Here is a 14766-nt window from a genome sequence, read left to right on the forward strand (position 1 = left end):
AAGTTGATTTTATTGTGATCAGATAACAGATTCTTTTTTAGTAGTGCATATGAACTACACAGAATAATGGCTTTCGCTGTGACATTTTCAGACTCACACATAACACATGTGGGTCACTTGTACTCTGCTACCCTTCCCTGACAGTCTGCCTTATACTTGCATATCTTTTCCCCTGTATTACACATATGAGCAAGCAGGTGAGCCCTCCAAATGCAGCCTGGCATGTGAGGCCAGGGACTCTGCTGTTTTTTCACTTTTGCATCCCCAGGGCCTCACACAGCACCTGGCAGACAGGTGCTCAATGAACTAATAATTAATTAAAGCAAATATGAGTATGTTTTCCAAATCGACCATTTGTCTTTATATTTTATTACATTTCTGTCTTTTACCATCTAGTTTGAAGTTTTTACACAAGCATACCTTGCCTCTTTCTGTTTCCTTTTGTAAATAAATTCTGGATGTATAGTTTTAGCTAACAAGGCAGTATTCTTTCACCCCCAATCTCCCCTGGTCTTCAAGAATGAACAGATTTTGCTTGTTCCAATAGACTACTTTTTAGAGAAGTTTTACATTTACAGAAAAATTGAGTGGAGGCCACAGAGAATTCCCAGGTCTTCTTGTCCCCATGTGCACCTCCTTCCCATCAACCTACCGCACGTTGTGCCATTTCTAGCAACTCGTGAACCTCCCATGGCCAGCCACACTTTTCTTGTTCATGGGAGAAGTAGCATTTCCAGTTCAAGAGAATATCCACATTTCGTGGTGTCTGTGCACAGTGGAGCACTGTGGCCGTTAAGAAAGATGAACTTGAGGCAAATAGATGCAACTTCAGAACACAGTGCGAAGTGAAACAAGTCAGGCCCACAGGCTTAAATACCACCCGGTTTCTCTTATATGAGAAACCCAAGATGTGTATACAAACAGAGAAGATAGATAAATAGAAAATGGGGAGTTCAAATAACTCCTCCAATTACCTATTCTGTTGTTCCACAACCATTTAATGTATACGCCAGTTTGTCTCACTTATACTTCTAGTTTCTCTTAGTTCACTGAAAAGAAAGTTTTGTGCTAGTATCTATTTGTTTCTTATTTGTAAGAGAGCCCCCCTCTTTTTTTCCTGGTACTGGGAATCAAACTCAGGACTTTGCAAGGCAGGTGCGGCACCACTGAGCCAAATCCCCGGCCCAACAGAGCCTTTTTGGTCTGTTTTCTACTCTGAGTAACTTCTTTGAAGTTTACGATACACAGTGTATTACCTGTAGTTATTCCCTTATTATTTTGTTACGAATTTTTTTATTAAAAATAATACTCGCATTTAAAGATTTAATGCTTGTTACCGTATCACATTTCCAAAGGATCTATCAAATTCATTCCTCTCAAGAATGTTTGGGAGTCCCGAAGGTCAAAATACTGATCAACTTTGAGTATAATAAAACATTCTAATATGTGTTAGAACACTGTAGTCAAAATTATATTCATTATTGTAATTTGCATGTGTGATCCTTAACTTATCTTTCTAATTGGCCTCTTGCAAGAATTTTTTATTATCTTATTTTAAAATGTAAATATTTAATTCACATAGAACTCACTTTTATATATGGTATAAGATGGGGCTCAGTGAAGGGAACCCCACAGGCCCAGGCTCCGTCATTACCCTCTCTGCTCGGTGAACACAGAGCTCCTCCCGCGTGGCCCGCTCTGAATGCTGTGCTGACTCGTTATCTGCGGCCCCCGTGCTTCCTGGACAGCAGCACTCACCAGAGTTACTTATGGCCTCATGCTGCTCGTCTCCAAATGAGGTTGGGCCTGGCTCTGTCCGGTGGCCCCAGCAGTGAACCGGAGACAGTGCTGTCATGTGCAGTCCAACCCACGTGTGTGTTGTGTCCCTTTCGTTCTGAGCAGCTGTGTCTTCCTAGTACACCGAAGACTTATTTAGCCTCCTTAACCTCTGGTCTCTTTCTCTGTGCAACAGAATTGGTCATACGTTGGTTAAGGTTTAAGTCCAGTGTCCCAGGGAGGTCACGGCCCCTCCTAGGTCATCAGTCAAATCCTCTTACTCAGTGACCCTTACGAAGCTCTTGTTTCTACCTGGGTAGCTCCAGGCCAAAGCACTGAAGCCAGCTGTGCCTTTGTCATATGTTGTTGGGGGCTCTGTGCTGGAGACGCTCACCCCATGGAGCTCCCTGCTGCCCATGTGCTCTCTGCTTCTTAATGGAGTTGCTCGGTGCCCCTCGGCATCAGCTTCATTCTTCACAAAGGGAAATCCCACGACTTTTCCACGCCTAGAGCTCGCAACAGCCTTGCAGACCAGATTCGCTCGCAGCCAATTTGACCATGTCCTGTTTACCTCTCACTGGCTTTGAAAATTCTGCCTTCTGGAGGCCACAGGGACAAATCTGAGTGTTCTTGGAAGCATTTGCCAAACGAGTTCAGAGACCAATGAGATCTCTGGCAAGTCACATACTCCTTTCCGCCATGGCGTTCTTAGCCCTCACGCCTCTCCTGTGCATCCTGACAGAATGCTTGGGATGTGCACGCATGCTGGGTGACGCATCTCTGTGGGCTGCATGGCTAGGAGCGAGGAGGAGCTGGAAGATCCATTGTCATTGGGGCAGGAAGGCGGCACCTCTGAAATTCTACAAAAGACAAATCTTTGTGTGCCTATTTGTCTTTGAATAGGTGTGCAAGGAAATAAAAACTGTATTGCTTATGAAAAAGAAAACCCAGGACTCTCATTAGTTTTATCACCAAATAACTTCCTCCAGAGAATTTCCAGGCAAGGAAATTCTAAAGGCTAAAAAAGCAGCATCCAGACTTTGTGCTCCTGAATCCCACCTTCTCCTTACGTTGTGTCCTTCAAGTCTTTGCCTCGAGTGTGCATGCAAATCACTCCCTTGCTTCTCTCTAACTGACCTTTCGGAAGAGAACCTCACTGAATGTGGCATTAGGGAAAACACGGCGAAGACACCGTGGTGGGTGCGGCGCAAAAGCAGTGAAATAACCAAGTCAGAGTGAGTGCCTCGCAGCTCGGAGCCAGGGCCTCCTCATGGCTCTGGTTCTGCCCTCTTCCGTGCGGCTTGCAGGACAGCGTCTTCTTGTCCTGTTATTCTGACCCTGGCCCACCCAGGGTGAGCGTCTTGCAGTGCTGTGTGCACAGGGATGGTGGGAGGGGTGGGGCACCAGGGCGTGGCCTGGAAGGATTTATTTATTTCCTCTTCCTTCCGTGATCTCACTCTCTGCTTCCTGCCACCGTACTAGGAACTATTCTCTGCCAGGCCCGTCTGCCGTGCTACCCTGCCCAGGAGCCAGCTGACTATGGACTGAAACCTCTGCAAACCGTGAAGCAAAGTAAACCTCGCCTCCTTTAAGTTGTGGATGTCAGGTATTTTCTCCCTGCAGTGAGAAAGTAACTAAGACACCCTCAAAGACTTGAAAGCAACTCTTATAAAAAAGCCCAGCGATACAAAGGAAAATGTATCCGTAATGGTTGATCATACAGGGAATCTTGGCAGAAAGATAAAATTATAGGCGCCACCAGTGGAAATCAGGTGGGGTGGTGAACACCTGTAGTCCTGCAGCGCTGGGAGACGCCTGGGCAATTCACCAAAATCTGTACCAAAATGAAAAAGGGTTGAAGATATGGATCAGTGCCCCAGTACTGCAAATGAAGGAGGAAAACAAAGAGGAGGAAAATAAGGGGGAGGAGGAAGAGGAGGAGAACCTAGAACTGAAAAATGAGAGAGATAAAATAAAAATCTCACCAGATAACTTAACTGCCTGACGAAGAGGCCAAGTGGAAGACTCTGGGCTGAGGACCGATCAGTACAAGTTACACAAACCAAGAAGGGAGAAGAAAGATACAAAATAACAATAGAAAAGAGGAGTGCTAACTAACATCAGTGTCATCAGAATCAAAAGAGGAAACAACAGAAAAACTGGAGACAAAAACTCAGGTAAAGTAATAACGGCTAACTCTTCTCAGTTTTGTTGAAAGCCCTAAGTGTATTGATTTAAGGAACTTGGAAAACCTTACAGATGAATACAGAGAAAATTCAGGCAAATTGCTGAAAACCACAATCAAAGAGAGGAATCTTAAAAGCAGGGTGAGAAAAGTGATACCTCACTGAGGGCAGTGACCTGAGTCACTGTGGGCCTCTCAGGTGAAACAGCGGAGGCCAGAAGGGAGCAAACTTGTCTCCAGCAGGACAAGGACCCTGACCCGTGCTGATGGGACAAAAGCAAGCAAACCTTCTCAACTCGGAATTTTATGTCCAGCCCAAAACTCCTTGAAGAACAGAGGTGGTGTTTTCAAGTCAAGCAAAACAAAAAAGAAACAACTCCTTGCAGACCCATCTTCTCTGCACACAGTGGCACACTCCAGGAAGTTCTCAGGGTTCGATGCCCAGCAGGCTGGGACGTACATGCAGGGCTGAGCCCACACTTGTCCAGCACATGGTGTAAGGCCCTGGGCTCCATCACCGGAGCTGTGTGCACACGGGCACACACACACATTCGAAATGATCTGATTCGATATAAAAAGCTACTGTTTTTCTTAATTTAAAAGAATGCATAGTACGTTCAAAGCCAAGATGTTAGCCTTGTCTGGTGGGATTGGTAACCACAGGCTCCACGTGGCTGCGAGGTGCCTGCTTTTTATGCAGGGTGGTGCACGAGCCACTCAAAATGCACCATGAGATGCTGCAATCCACAGAGACCACCAAATACAAGGCGCAGAGAGGCACAGAAAGTGAGCGTCACCTGCAGAAATGGGTGCGCCAGAACGCTCCGTGGTAGCTGGGCCAGGAAACTCCGGGGTCTCCGAGCAGCCCCTTCACTGGGCATCGCCCATCAGGGCCCCACGCTTCACCCGGAGGCCAGCGACTGTTCCATGAGATGTGGGACGGCAAGGAAGAACCCGCCTACAGCCTACATCCCATCCCAGGGATGATGGACGTGACCACGCAGCGAATCAGAACACGTTTGTCACACGGAGAGGAACTTTCTCGGGAATGTGCCTCCTAGAAACTACACCAGAAGTGACTAGAACGGATAAATGTTTTGTTTTTTGGATAAATGTTTTAGAGAGCCTGTTGGCACAGGCCTGAAATCTCTGCACTCTTAGAGGCTAAGGCAGGAGGATCCAAGTTTGAGTGACTTAGCAAACCTTGTCTCAAAATAAAGAATAAAAAGGCGTGGGGTTGTAGCTCCGTGCAAAGGCCCTGGGTTCGATCCCCAGTACTTAAAAAAAAAATTTAAAAATCTGTTTTATAACTGTTGCAGCTTAGCCTTGAGCTGTGTTGTGAACTGCCTCGGAGGGCTGTGATAAACCTAGACGATTCATTGCTGTGTTCTCTTAGAAGCAGAAGTGGTTTGGGGGCACGGAGGAGGCCTGGGTGACACCCGTGTTTGCGGACGGCCTCTAGAGTCCTGCCTGCTGGGCCCTGTGTCGTGTGCTCCTGCCCCTTGGGGCCTGTGTGGGGACCACCCCTGCTGCTACCTCCCACTCTTACAGCCCTCCAGGCTGGAAAACATTCGCCTACAGACATTCTCTTTCTCTCCATTACATATGTTTTTGTGAAAGGACTGTGCAGGAGAAATTTTCCATGAATAATTCATGTGTAATTGTTTTCAAAACATAAAGTTATTTTTTAAAGCAAGCAACCTAGCCGTCTGTGAGTTCCAGAGCACGCACGGCTGGGTGCTGTCAGGGGGCACCAGCTCTCTTCTGCACACGCTTCCCACAGGCCATGCCAGGCCTCGCTCCTCAGGGCTGGGCTGGACTGGGCTGCGTGCAGGTGACGCAGGTGGCCGAGAGTCCATCCTGCACTCCTGCCTAAGCCCCTGCACGGGCCACGGGAGGAAAGTGTGTCAGGGAAGGTGGGGAACGTGACCAGCAGCTGGGCCAGCCAGGGAGAAGGAGGCGGGTGTCATGGCCGCCCCTCCACAAATAGCCACAGAGCTTCCTGTCGCCACCCCAGTCACAATGAAAGCCCTGCGTTTCCTCCTCAAACCACCTTGCGTTACTGGGTCTCTGACTTCTCCATATGAATGGAGCTCTAGCTTCTGAGGCTTAGAAGCCACTGCAGTGACAACGCAGTGAACAGGGGTGAAGGTTTGACAGAGCCTTGCAAAGCTTTGCCGAGCTGCCGCAGGCCCAGGTGCCAGGCACACCAGTCTGCGTGGACCTGGGTGGACCTGGGTGTCGGGCTGAGCTGCACGGGCCTGTGCCACACGAAGTTCCTGTGGGCCCGGGTGCTGCACTGATTCAGCCTGGGCAGGTGATGCTGGTTCCCTTGTTCCCAAGCACTCAGCAAACACAGGCCCCACCCTCAGCAGCTGGGCCGGGGACAAAGCCAGTCACTGTCCTGAGCAGGAGGGGCTCCGTGCAGCAGGAGCAACGATGCCGACTGCACCCCTTCCACGGCCCCTCTTCCCTGCCAGGTCCTGGAGGACTGCGGGATGCCCATGGATCAGGTGCACTTTGCGCTGCTGGCTACGAAGATTGGCTGTAAGAAGGAGGGGATGAGCTACCTGGACTTTGTGACAGGACTCGAAGGTACAGGCAGCCTTGCACACCTGCCAGCCTTTCCTGCCGGCACCACCGGGCTGCTGGGGTCCAGGGCACCACCACTGCTGGTGAATTCATGTGTGTTCTGGGGCTGGAAGCGGGCATTTTGGAGGGAAATATGGAGCTGACCCGAGTGTTCTGCTCACCTAGAGCGCACTCGGGTCCTGAGTGGAGCCCACGGCCTGTTCCTTCGGTGACACCTTATGCCCTCATGGTTTTCCTCTGCAGAAAGATGCTGCCTACCTGGAATTAATGCTACCCACAGATGAGGCAAGCAGAATGCCTCCTTGTCAGCAGACAGGGACCCGGACATTCTAAAAGATCCCCTAGCTATGGTCTCCCAGCCCCAAAGGTGGCCAGGAAACCAGGTGGCCCATCTTGTGCTGTGAGGTCAGGGAAGGTGGGTCCTCCTGTCAGTGCCCTGTGCACCCCTCCTGCTCTCCGCCGTCTCTCAGCTCACGGTCCCAGGCACAGCTGGGAAACTGGCCGCCGGTCCCCAAGGCCCTGTGCTTGTGGTCCTTCTCCCGGTCTGGGCTCTGGGAGGTGACCGAGGCTCCTTTGGAGAACCTGGCCAGCTCTGCCCCGGGGCCCCACACAGCCCTGCCGACCCTGGAGGGAGGCTCCACCCTGCAGGAAGACGGCCGCGCCGTGGCACGGTGGAGCCGGCGTGCTCCCTGGGTAGATGCCTTGCCGCACTTGAAGGGACTGGAAAGGAAGGAGGGGTAGTGCTGTGTATGTTAGCGAGTGCACCCTTCCCTGGTGTTCTGCCCGGTGCTCTCCTTGCTTAGGGGAAACTGGGGCCCAGGGTAAGTGCGGCAGGCACGTGTCTGAGACCCGGGCTGGTGAGCCCCTGCTGCAGAGCAGCCTGACTCAGCATCCGTCATTCTCTGCCCCTCCCGGTGCGGTTCCTGCTCCCCCAACCTGTTCCTCAGCCCCTCCATGCAGTTCTGCTGTCCTCCATCAGCACCCACCTAGCCAGACCCATCGGGGAGGGACAGCCAGGCTCTAACAGCCACGTGGGCACAGCAGAGGGCTCAGGGTGTCTGCAGATGGCACCAAGCCCCCGCACTGGGGTGAAGGTACGGCAGAAGCTGGGCTCCTGCCTAGACCAGAGGATGCCCAAAACCTTGCGGCACCACCCCATTTCCGGCAGACCACACCCACAGCGGGGCGTCTACACCCATGGCCCCCGGTGTCTGGCTGCTGTGGGCAAAGCCACACCGATGTCCCGACCAGATGGGGACCGTCTGCCCCCGCCCCAGGGAGGCAGAAGACAGTTGCCGTCGCTGACCAGGGGGCTCAGGAGGCCTTGCCCTGGTTCAGCTGGGCTGTTCTGAGTGCTGCCTGCGAGCTGGGGGACCCCTGTGCACCCCATCTTCTGCTCTATGTAGAGTACACAATGCGTTGACTTGTGCTTAGCCAAGGTGTGTTTGAGGTTCCTACTTGTTTGAGTTGTTGGAAGAGCCGAGAACTACCTGAAGGCCTCAGCATGGCACCTAACAGACATGTGCTCAGGATGCCTGTTAACAAGTAGGGGACTGATCCCACTCCTCAGTACACGATGCTAGCGACCGAGAGGAGGGTAGAATTCTCTCTGGGTGCTGGGAGAGGAGCAAGACACAGCCCTGGCTCTCAAGGAAGAACAGAGACACCAGACAAGGACACCCCAGGACGCCCAGTACAGGACACGTCCTGTCCCCTTGTCTGGGAACAAATCCCTCTTGTAATAGAGCGCACACAACACAGTTAATGCCGTGTCCACGTCTCTGGGGGCCCTGACCGATGCTGGTATTTAACAAGATTTGGGAAGGGAAGAAAGCCTTCAAGTAGAAATAAAGAGGCGGGCATGGCACTAATAGACATCTTGTGATTTATGTCACCGTTTCAGATACTAAAACAAGTGGGCTGGCTGCAACTCCACCTCAGACTCCGGTTTCTTCAAAAATTCACTTGAATGGCCACTTTATAACTGCTGAAGAATGCCTGAAACTTTTCCCCAAGAGACTGAAGGCGTCATTCCGGGTAACGTGTAACTGTTTTGTGACTCGGCTTGTCTAGGCCTCCCCTCCCTCTTAGCAGCAAGCAGCCCCCTGGTCACTGCAGGGGACACGTGGCTCTCCTCAGGCAGACTCAGCACGGTGGGAGAGGTGTCTGCCCCGTGTGGTGGTGGCGGGGCACCTCCATTCCCCAAGGCCCCCAGCTGACACTCAGCTAGGAGAAGTAAGGGAAGGAGGGGAGGGACCTGGCCACCCTGGTGCAGTGACAAGAGCGCCCGCACGTCCCTTCCATCCACTGGCTCAGTCTGTACTAAATGCTTGAGATAGGAGCTGCCCAGAGCTCAGTCTAATCCGAGACGCTGGGGCTGAGGGCCCCAGGTGACGTCCTGGAGGAGGTGCCCCCTGCACTGAGCCTGAGGCTCCCGTCGTGTTCTGGGTGGAGAAGGGAAGGCAAGTCCTTGGCAGGGGGAGGGGGAGTGAGCCCCACGTGGAAGGTGGCTCTGGGGAAAGACACGGGGCTCACTGTGGTGGAGACGTGGGAGTCCTGTCTGCATGAACAACAGCTACCCAAGCAGAGACGGACAGAAAGCCGCAACCTCTTTCTGTGCGGTAAAGAGGGGGATCCAAGTGGGAAGGAATTTCAGCTCCAAAGAGGGCAGGGGGCCCCTGGAGGACTAGCAGGTGGAAAGAGGACATGGTAAGGGGACAGAAGGAACAGGGGTTGAGTGCAGAGCAGGAGGGATGAGGAGAGAGCTCAGGGGCATAGGATGGAGGCGCCAAAGGCTCTGAACCCTCTCCCTATACTGGTCGCCAGCTGGAGAGTCACTTGGTAACCCCACTCTAAAGGAACCTTTGATCGTGACCACCCGGCTGGGCTTTTCCAGGATGGCCTGGTGTGGGACATTCTCTGCCGTCATCAGACTGTGCGTCCTACTTTTTGCTTTGGGAAAATGTGGTCACCAAATGCATCTGTGGAGAAAGATTAGTCCTCCTGATTGAGTCCACCCCAGTATCAGCCAGGAAGGGGCTCCGGGAATCATCTGGGGCACCGGCGCGTGTAGAGGGGCAGGGGTCTCGTGAATTGTGAAGGAGGAAGCCTGCCGGGTGGTAGGACAGCGGTCTGTGGCCATGCCGCCCTGAACGCACCTGATGCTGTCTGATCTCGGGAGGACAGGGACAGGGAACTGATGTCCCCTGGCCCGGCCCAGCTCCCTCGCCCACGCTCACCTGTCACAGTGGGGCAGGGGGCCTAACCCCGGGCCGGTGGCACCACTGTCCTCCAATCTTGGTTATCAGCCTTGCTTGGTGGCTACAGGGAGCATAGATCCTGTATTTGCTGTCATAATCTTTACTTGCAATAATTAAATAATGATTTGACTCAATAGCTGTTTATCGACACCCACTGTATCCTGTGAAAAGTTTTTATAAACCAGTGGGTAAGACAAAGACCCTTACCCCAGCTCTGGTGTGAGATAGGCCAGGTGCGGGTTACTCCGGGCTCCCTGGGCCCACTTCTTTGTGTTTGCAAATCTCTGAACTGGTCAAAATGCCTTCGTTGCTGATGCTGTTGGTGTTGTCGCCCAGTTGGAAGCTAAAGACTCCTTGTCAGCTCTCAATCAGGCATACAGACCGCGGCAAGGTTGCGTGGGTCCCGCATACCTTGGCAGCCGCTGATGTGCCCAGGAAACAGGGACAGAGACCCCCCGGGGACGTGGGCTGGTACCGAACCACATGCACATTCTCCGAGGAGCCGTGAGCTGACCTTTGACCCAGGCCTCCCCTGGAAACACGGGTGCCAAAGAGCCCGCAGCACCCTCCAGACCCCCTCTCTGCAGGGCCAGGCATGTGCCCCTGTGTCCTATTTAAAGCCACACCCGTGAGTGAGACTCCCACATTCCCTTTTTCCTGTCCCCATCCCGCCCGGCCACCTGGCCATGCCTGGTGATCCCTACAACATGCAGCCCTGCTCAGGCACCCCACACCCCAACAGGCTGCTGCCACCCCGGCCACACAGTAGAGCTCTTGTGTGGGTGCTGAGATCCCACGCCACATGCCAGCAGTGAACCAGACCAATTTTGCACACACAGCCTTGTCTACTTTAACCTCCACCCTGTCCTGTGAAGAGGGTCCGAGTGTTCCCGTTTTATAGGTGGAGAAACTGAGTTAGAGACGCGCAGCTGCTTCTGCACACGTGTGTCAGAGCCCGGAAGTGGGATAAACTCCTGTCTGACTGCAGAGCCCGAGTTGTAAATTAGTATCTGTTCCAGGAAGCTGAGGGCTGAGATGTGGGGGGTGATTAGTTTATGAACTTGGGCCGGTCATGAACCTGGGGTCACCTTGCACCTAGGTTGTCATTCCAGTGTGGCGCCGAGGGCTGCAGGACGCTGGCATCATGCCCGCTGCCCTTGCCTCTTGCTTCCGTCTTCCTTCCCCGACGCACTGTGAGGACTGTGATTCGGTCATCACCGTGGCCTGTACTTAGCGAGTGCTTGGCACACTGGGTGCTCAGGAAATACCCGGTGCCTCCTTTCCACCAGCAGCTTCCTCCCACCGATACTGTTGAGCCCCTGGGACTGGGGCTGTGACAGGTATGGGTAGCAGCCTGGGTCCCACGCTTCTGTCCTAGAGGGACACCTGAGTCTGCAGTGTGGCAGAGGGGATGGGTGCCATGGAGGAAGATTGGGATGGGAAGCCGGCAGGATAGGCTGGCAGCTGGGACCCATGAGGGCTTCCTGAGCATCCGGGGACTCTGGCTGCGGAAGAGGCGGTATTCTGGTGTATGTTGTAGGTTTAAAACGTCCCTCAAAGTTTGGAAGATGGTTGGGTCAGGGTGGGCTAGGGTCATCAGTGGCTCATCACTGAGGAGTCCGTTGCTGCCTGTGCTGCTGGGGAGGTGATCCTCGGGGAGTGAGCTGGAAGGCGGTGTTCTTGTCCCCAGCTCCTCCTCCCTGCTCTCTCTGCTTCCTGGCTGCCATGGGGTGAGCAGCTTTTCTCCGACAACCTTGCCCCTCCCTCCCCCTTCCTGCCCTGGAGCCAGCCAACCATGGACTGAACCCACTGAAAACTGAGCCAAGTTAAACCTCTTCCTTCAAGTGGTGGGTGTGCAGTATGATGTCCCAGAGACATCAGAAAGTGACCCGTTCAGCTGGGGAGCAGGGAAGATTCCGATGTGCTGTGAGGGGAGAGTCGGGGGATTGTGGAAACAAGGGACGTGAGGGAGAAAGTGAGGAGGACTTCAAGGTGTGTGGTCCCAGCAGCTGCCACCTGCAGAAATGGGAAAGGGACAGGTGGTGCAGGGGCTGGGGCTGCAGTTTGGTTTTGCCTTGCTCGGTTTGACCTCTAGGAAGAAATGCCTCAGTCTGCTGAAGATATGGGGATGAGAGGGCCTGGAGCGGGGGATCAGCGGGGATCATCATCAAACAGATGGGCCGGAAGCCCTAGGAAGTCCCCCAGGAGGGCAAGGCCGCAGCCAGTTAGACATCCGCCTCCCGGCAGGTGGCAGTGACTCTGAGGGGCAGAGGCAGAATCTTTAATTGAAGTCTACAGTATTTAGCACAGTGACTGCACATACTCAATGCTGACTGGTTAATGAATGAACGGAAAACCTCTAGATCTCACAACATCCCAAGGCACGTGATCCATCAAGGCAGGGCTGCTTCACGTCCTGAACACGCCCCGCGGGAGGGACAGTAGCAACGATGGGGACAAATGGCCAGGTGCCTCCTGGGTTGGGGCAAGGGCGAGCGCCCCCGAAGGACCGCACCCTCCACTGCTCAAGCCAGACAGCCAGGAGCCCCGTGAGCAGGAAACAGGCGTCGGCCCAGACAGCCTCTCCCTGGCTTGAGAGTTTGGGCGACAGAAATCATGACTGGCAGATCATGGAGCACCCACAGCATGGGCCAGGCAGCATTTTCCATGCTTTAGCATAGTCGCTGCTTCTAGCAAGCGGAAGAGGAAGTGATGAGGGCTTTGTTCAGCATCCCTGAGTCACAGATGGGAAAGCAGAAGTACGGTCAGTCAGAGAGCTTGCCCAGAGTCAGATGGCCGGGGAACAGTTGCACTGGATTTGCATCTCACGGTCCAGCGCTCCCCAGCCCTGAGCCTCTGTTTCCTCATCTGGAAGAGTGGAATCCCTGTGCCCTCCCTCTACACAGCACCGTGGACAGAGTAGAGGAGTCCTGGCCTTCCAGTGGCCCTGGGGGGCGGGAGGAAGAGTGTGTTTGCCTGTAGACGGCAGTAGCCACCCATTATGGAAGCCACTGGTGACCCAGAGAGCAAGATGCTGAAACGCATCAGAAAATTCTGGCACCCTCTCCTTACTCTGTACACAGGGGGTGAGAGTGCCACAAGCTGGGCTGAAGGGAAAGGAAAGCTCCTCTGTCCCCATGTCCCAACTCCTTGTTTTGAAAGAGGGAGCTGGAGAGTGCACTTTCCAATTTCTGGGACAAGCAGATCAGGGCCAGGGGACCAGGGGACCCGCAGCCATCACCAAAGGCCACGGACCCTCCTCTGGCCCCAGCCCCCAGGAGCAGCGTAGGGCGGTTGGGGCTGGAAGGGTATCTGGTGGCCCCAGGTGCAGGAGAGAAGTGTATTGACATGTGCGTTTTGTTTCTAGGACCCCTACTCTGCCTTCTTTAAAATAGACACTGACAGGGATGGCATAGTCAACATGCGTGATCTTCACAGATTGCTACAGCGGCTCCTCTTCAACCTGAAAGACGAGGAGTTTGAGCGCTTCCTTGGCCTTCTTGGCTTAAGACTTAGTGTCACTTTAAACTTCCGGGAATTTCAAAATCTGTGTGAGAAGAGGTCCCCCCAGATGGATGAGGCACCCCAAAGACTCATTAGGTAAGAAGGCAGTGGGAGTCAGCGTCTTCCACGTGTGCTGCTGTGACAGCCAAAGGGTACAAAGCAGATCTTTTTTGTTTTGCTGGGTCTAAAACAGTCCACACAGGCCTCTGCATCCATGGTAAAGCCACCAGAAAACACACCCTGTTTCCCCACGCCAAGCATCATTTTATATATCATGGGGTATCCCACCTGCCTGTATACTCACGTTTCTGTGTGTTAATCTGATGTCAGCTCTATATGCTTTTTGGTCTTCAGTACTACAGACTGAGCCCAGGGTCTTCTGACCGAAGACCTTTATCCTAGCCCCCTTTTTTTGAAAGACAGTTTCACTAAGGTGCTATGTTGCCCAGGCCAGGCTAGAACTTGTGATCTTCCTGCCTCAGCTTCCCAGAAGACTCTGTGTACTTTTGGTTCAGCCTTTTAAAAATGCAGCTTCTGAAGCCTTTCTGACCTCTGCCTAAAGCTCAGCCCCTCCAAGGGGCCACTGCAAAGGGGGCTGGGTTCCACTGCCACCTCGTGAAGGGAACACACGAATCCCCCCGTTCCCCCGCAACCCTGGAAAAAAACCTCCCCTGCAAATGCTCAGCTAGGCCGTAGGTGTGAACCCGAGGACCCCAGACTGTCTTGGGGAAGTCAGCAGGAACCAAGGTGTTGTCTGTGCCCACTGCCTTCCAGCCCTTGGGGGCAGTGCCACACCCAGACCTCTGCCCACTGGCACAGCCTCACACCGGCCAGCTGGAGCCTCAGGGCCCCGCTGGCCCCTCACTCGTGCTCTTTGGCCTTTTCTCCACAAGCGCATGCACTCCCTACAGGCTCGGGGCCACCATCTCTAGGACCCTGCCGTGTTCCCACTGACACGGCGAGTGCTGGCCTTTGGGGGTGGAGTCCCCCCTTCTGTTTTTTGTTTTGTTTTTGGTGGGGTTTTCTTTTCTTTTTTCTTTGTTTTTGGTACTGGGGATCAAACTGAGGACCTTGTGCTTGCGAGACAGGTGGCGGCACCACTGACTCCCCAGTCCTGGAGTCCCTCCTTTTTGACCAACTGTTGTAACCTAATATTTTGAAAACTCCACACACTATATTAACACCGAGGTGAGTTTCTGATCTGATAGGCCCACGCAATAGTGACCTCCACTCTGTCCTTTTGACCTTGAGATGCCCACACCCTGAGTGCTCCAGGTGAGACCTCCCTTCTACCTGGGTACGTGGAGCCCCCAGAAGCCAGAGCCACTGTGCAGAGTGTGTGACACTCAGTAAGGCTATTCAAGGCCCTCGGACCTTGAACTATTTTATTTTTCTCCTGCTCTCATAGGTTTAATTTTAGGCTCATATTAAAAAAAAAAAAAAAAAAAA

At 53.2% G+C, this 14766-nt stretch overlaps 1 protein-coding gene across 13 annotated transcripts in view; it reads left to right on the forward strand.

Annotated features, from left to right (window-relative positions):
• The window catches only part of Efcab6 (EF-hand calcium binding domain 6), a 210288-nt gene that overhangs the window by 131688 nt on the left and 63834 nt on the right, over positions 1-14766 (forward strand). For all 13 annotated transcript variants that reach the window (XM_010634367.2, XM_010634369.3, XM_010634370.2 and 10 more), the window contains 3 exons: positions 6442-6556; positions 8457-8590; positions 13181-13413. In XM_010634367.2, the coding sequence (XP_010632669.1) occupies positions 6442-6556; positions 8457-8590; positions 13181-13413 (482 nt within the window). The remainder of the gene's footprint in view (positions 1-6441; positions 6557-8456; positions 8591-13180; positions 13414-14766) is intronic.

Source organism: Fukomys damarensis, unplaced genomic scaffold (genome assembly GCF_012274545.1).
Source record: "Fukomys damarensis isolate Sample0158 unplaced genomic scaffold, DMR_v1.0_HiC HiC_scaffold_19, whole genome shotgun sequence".
NCBI classification, from domain to species: domain Eukaryota; kingdom Metazoa; phylum Chordata; class Mammalia; order Rodentia; family Bathyergidae; genus Fukomys; species Fukomys damarensis.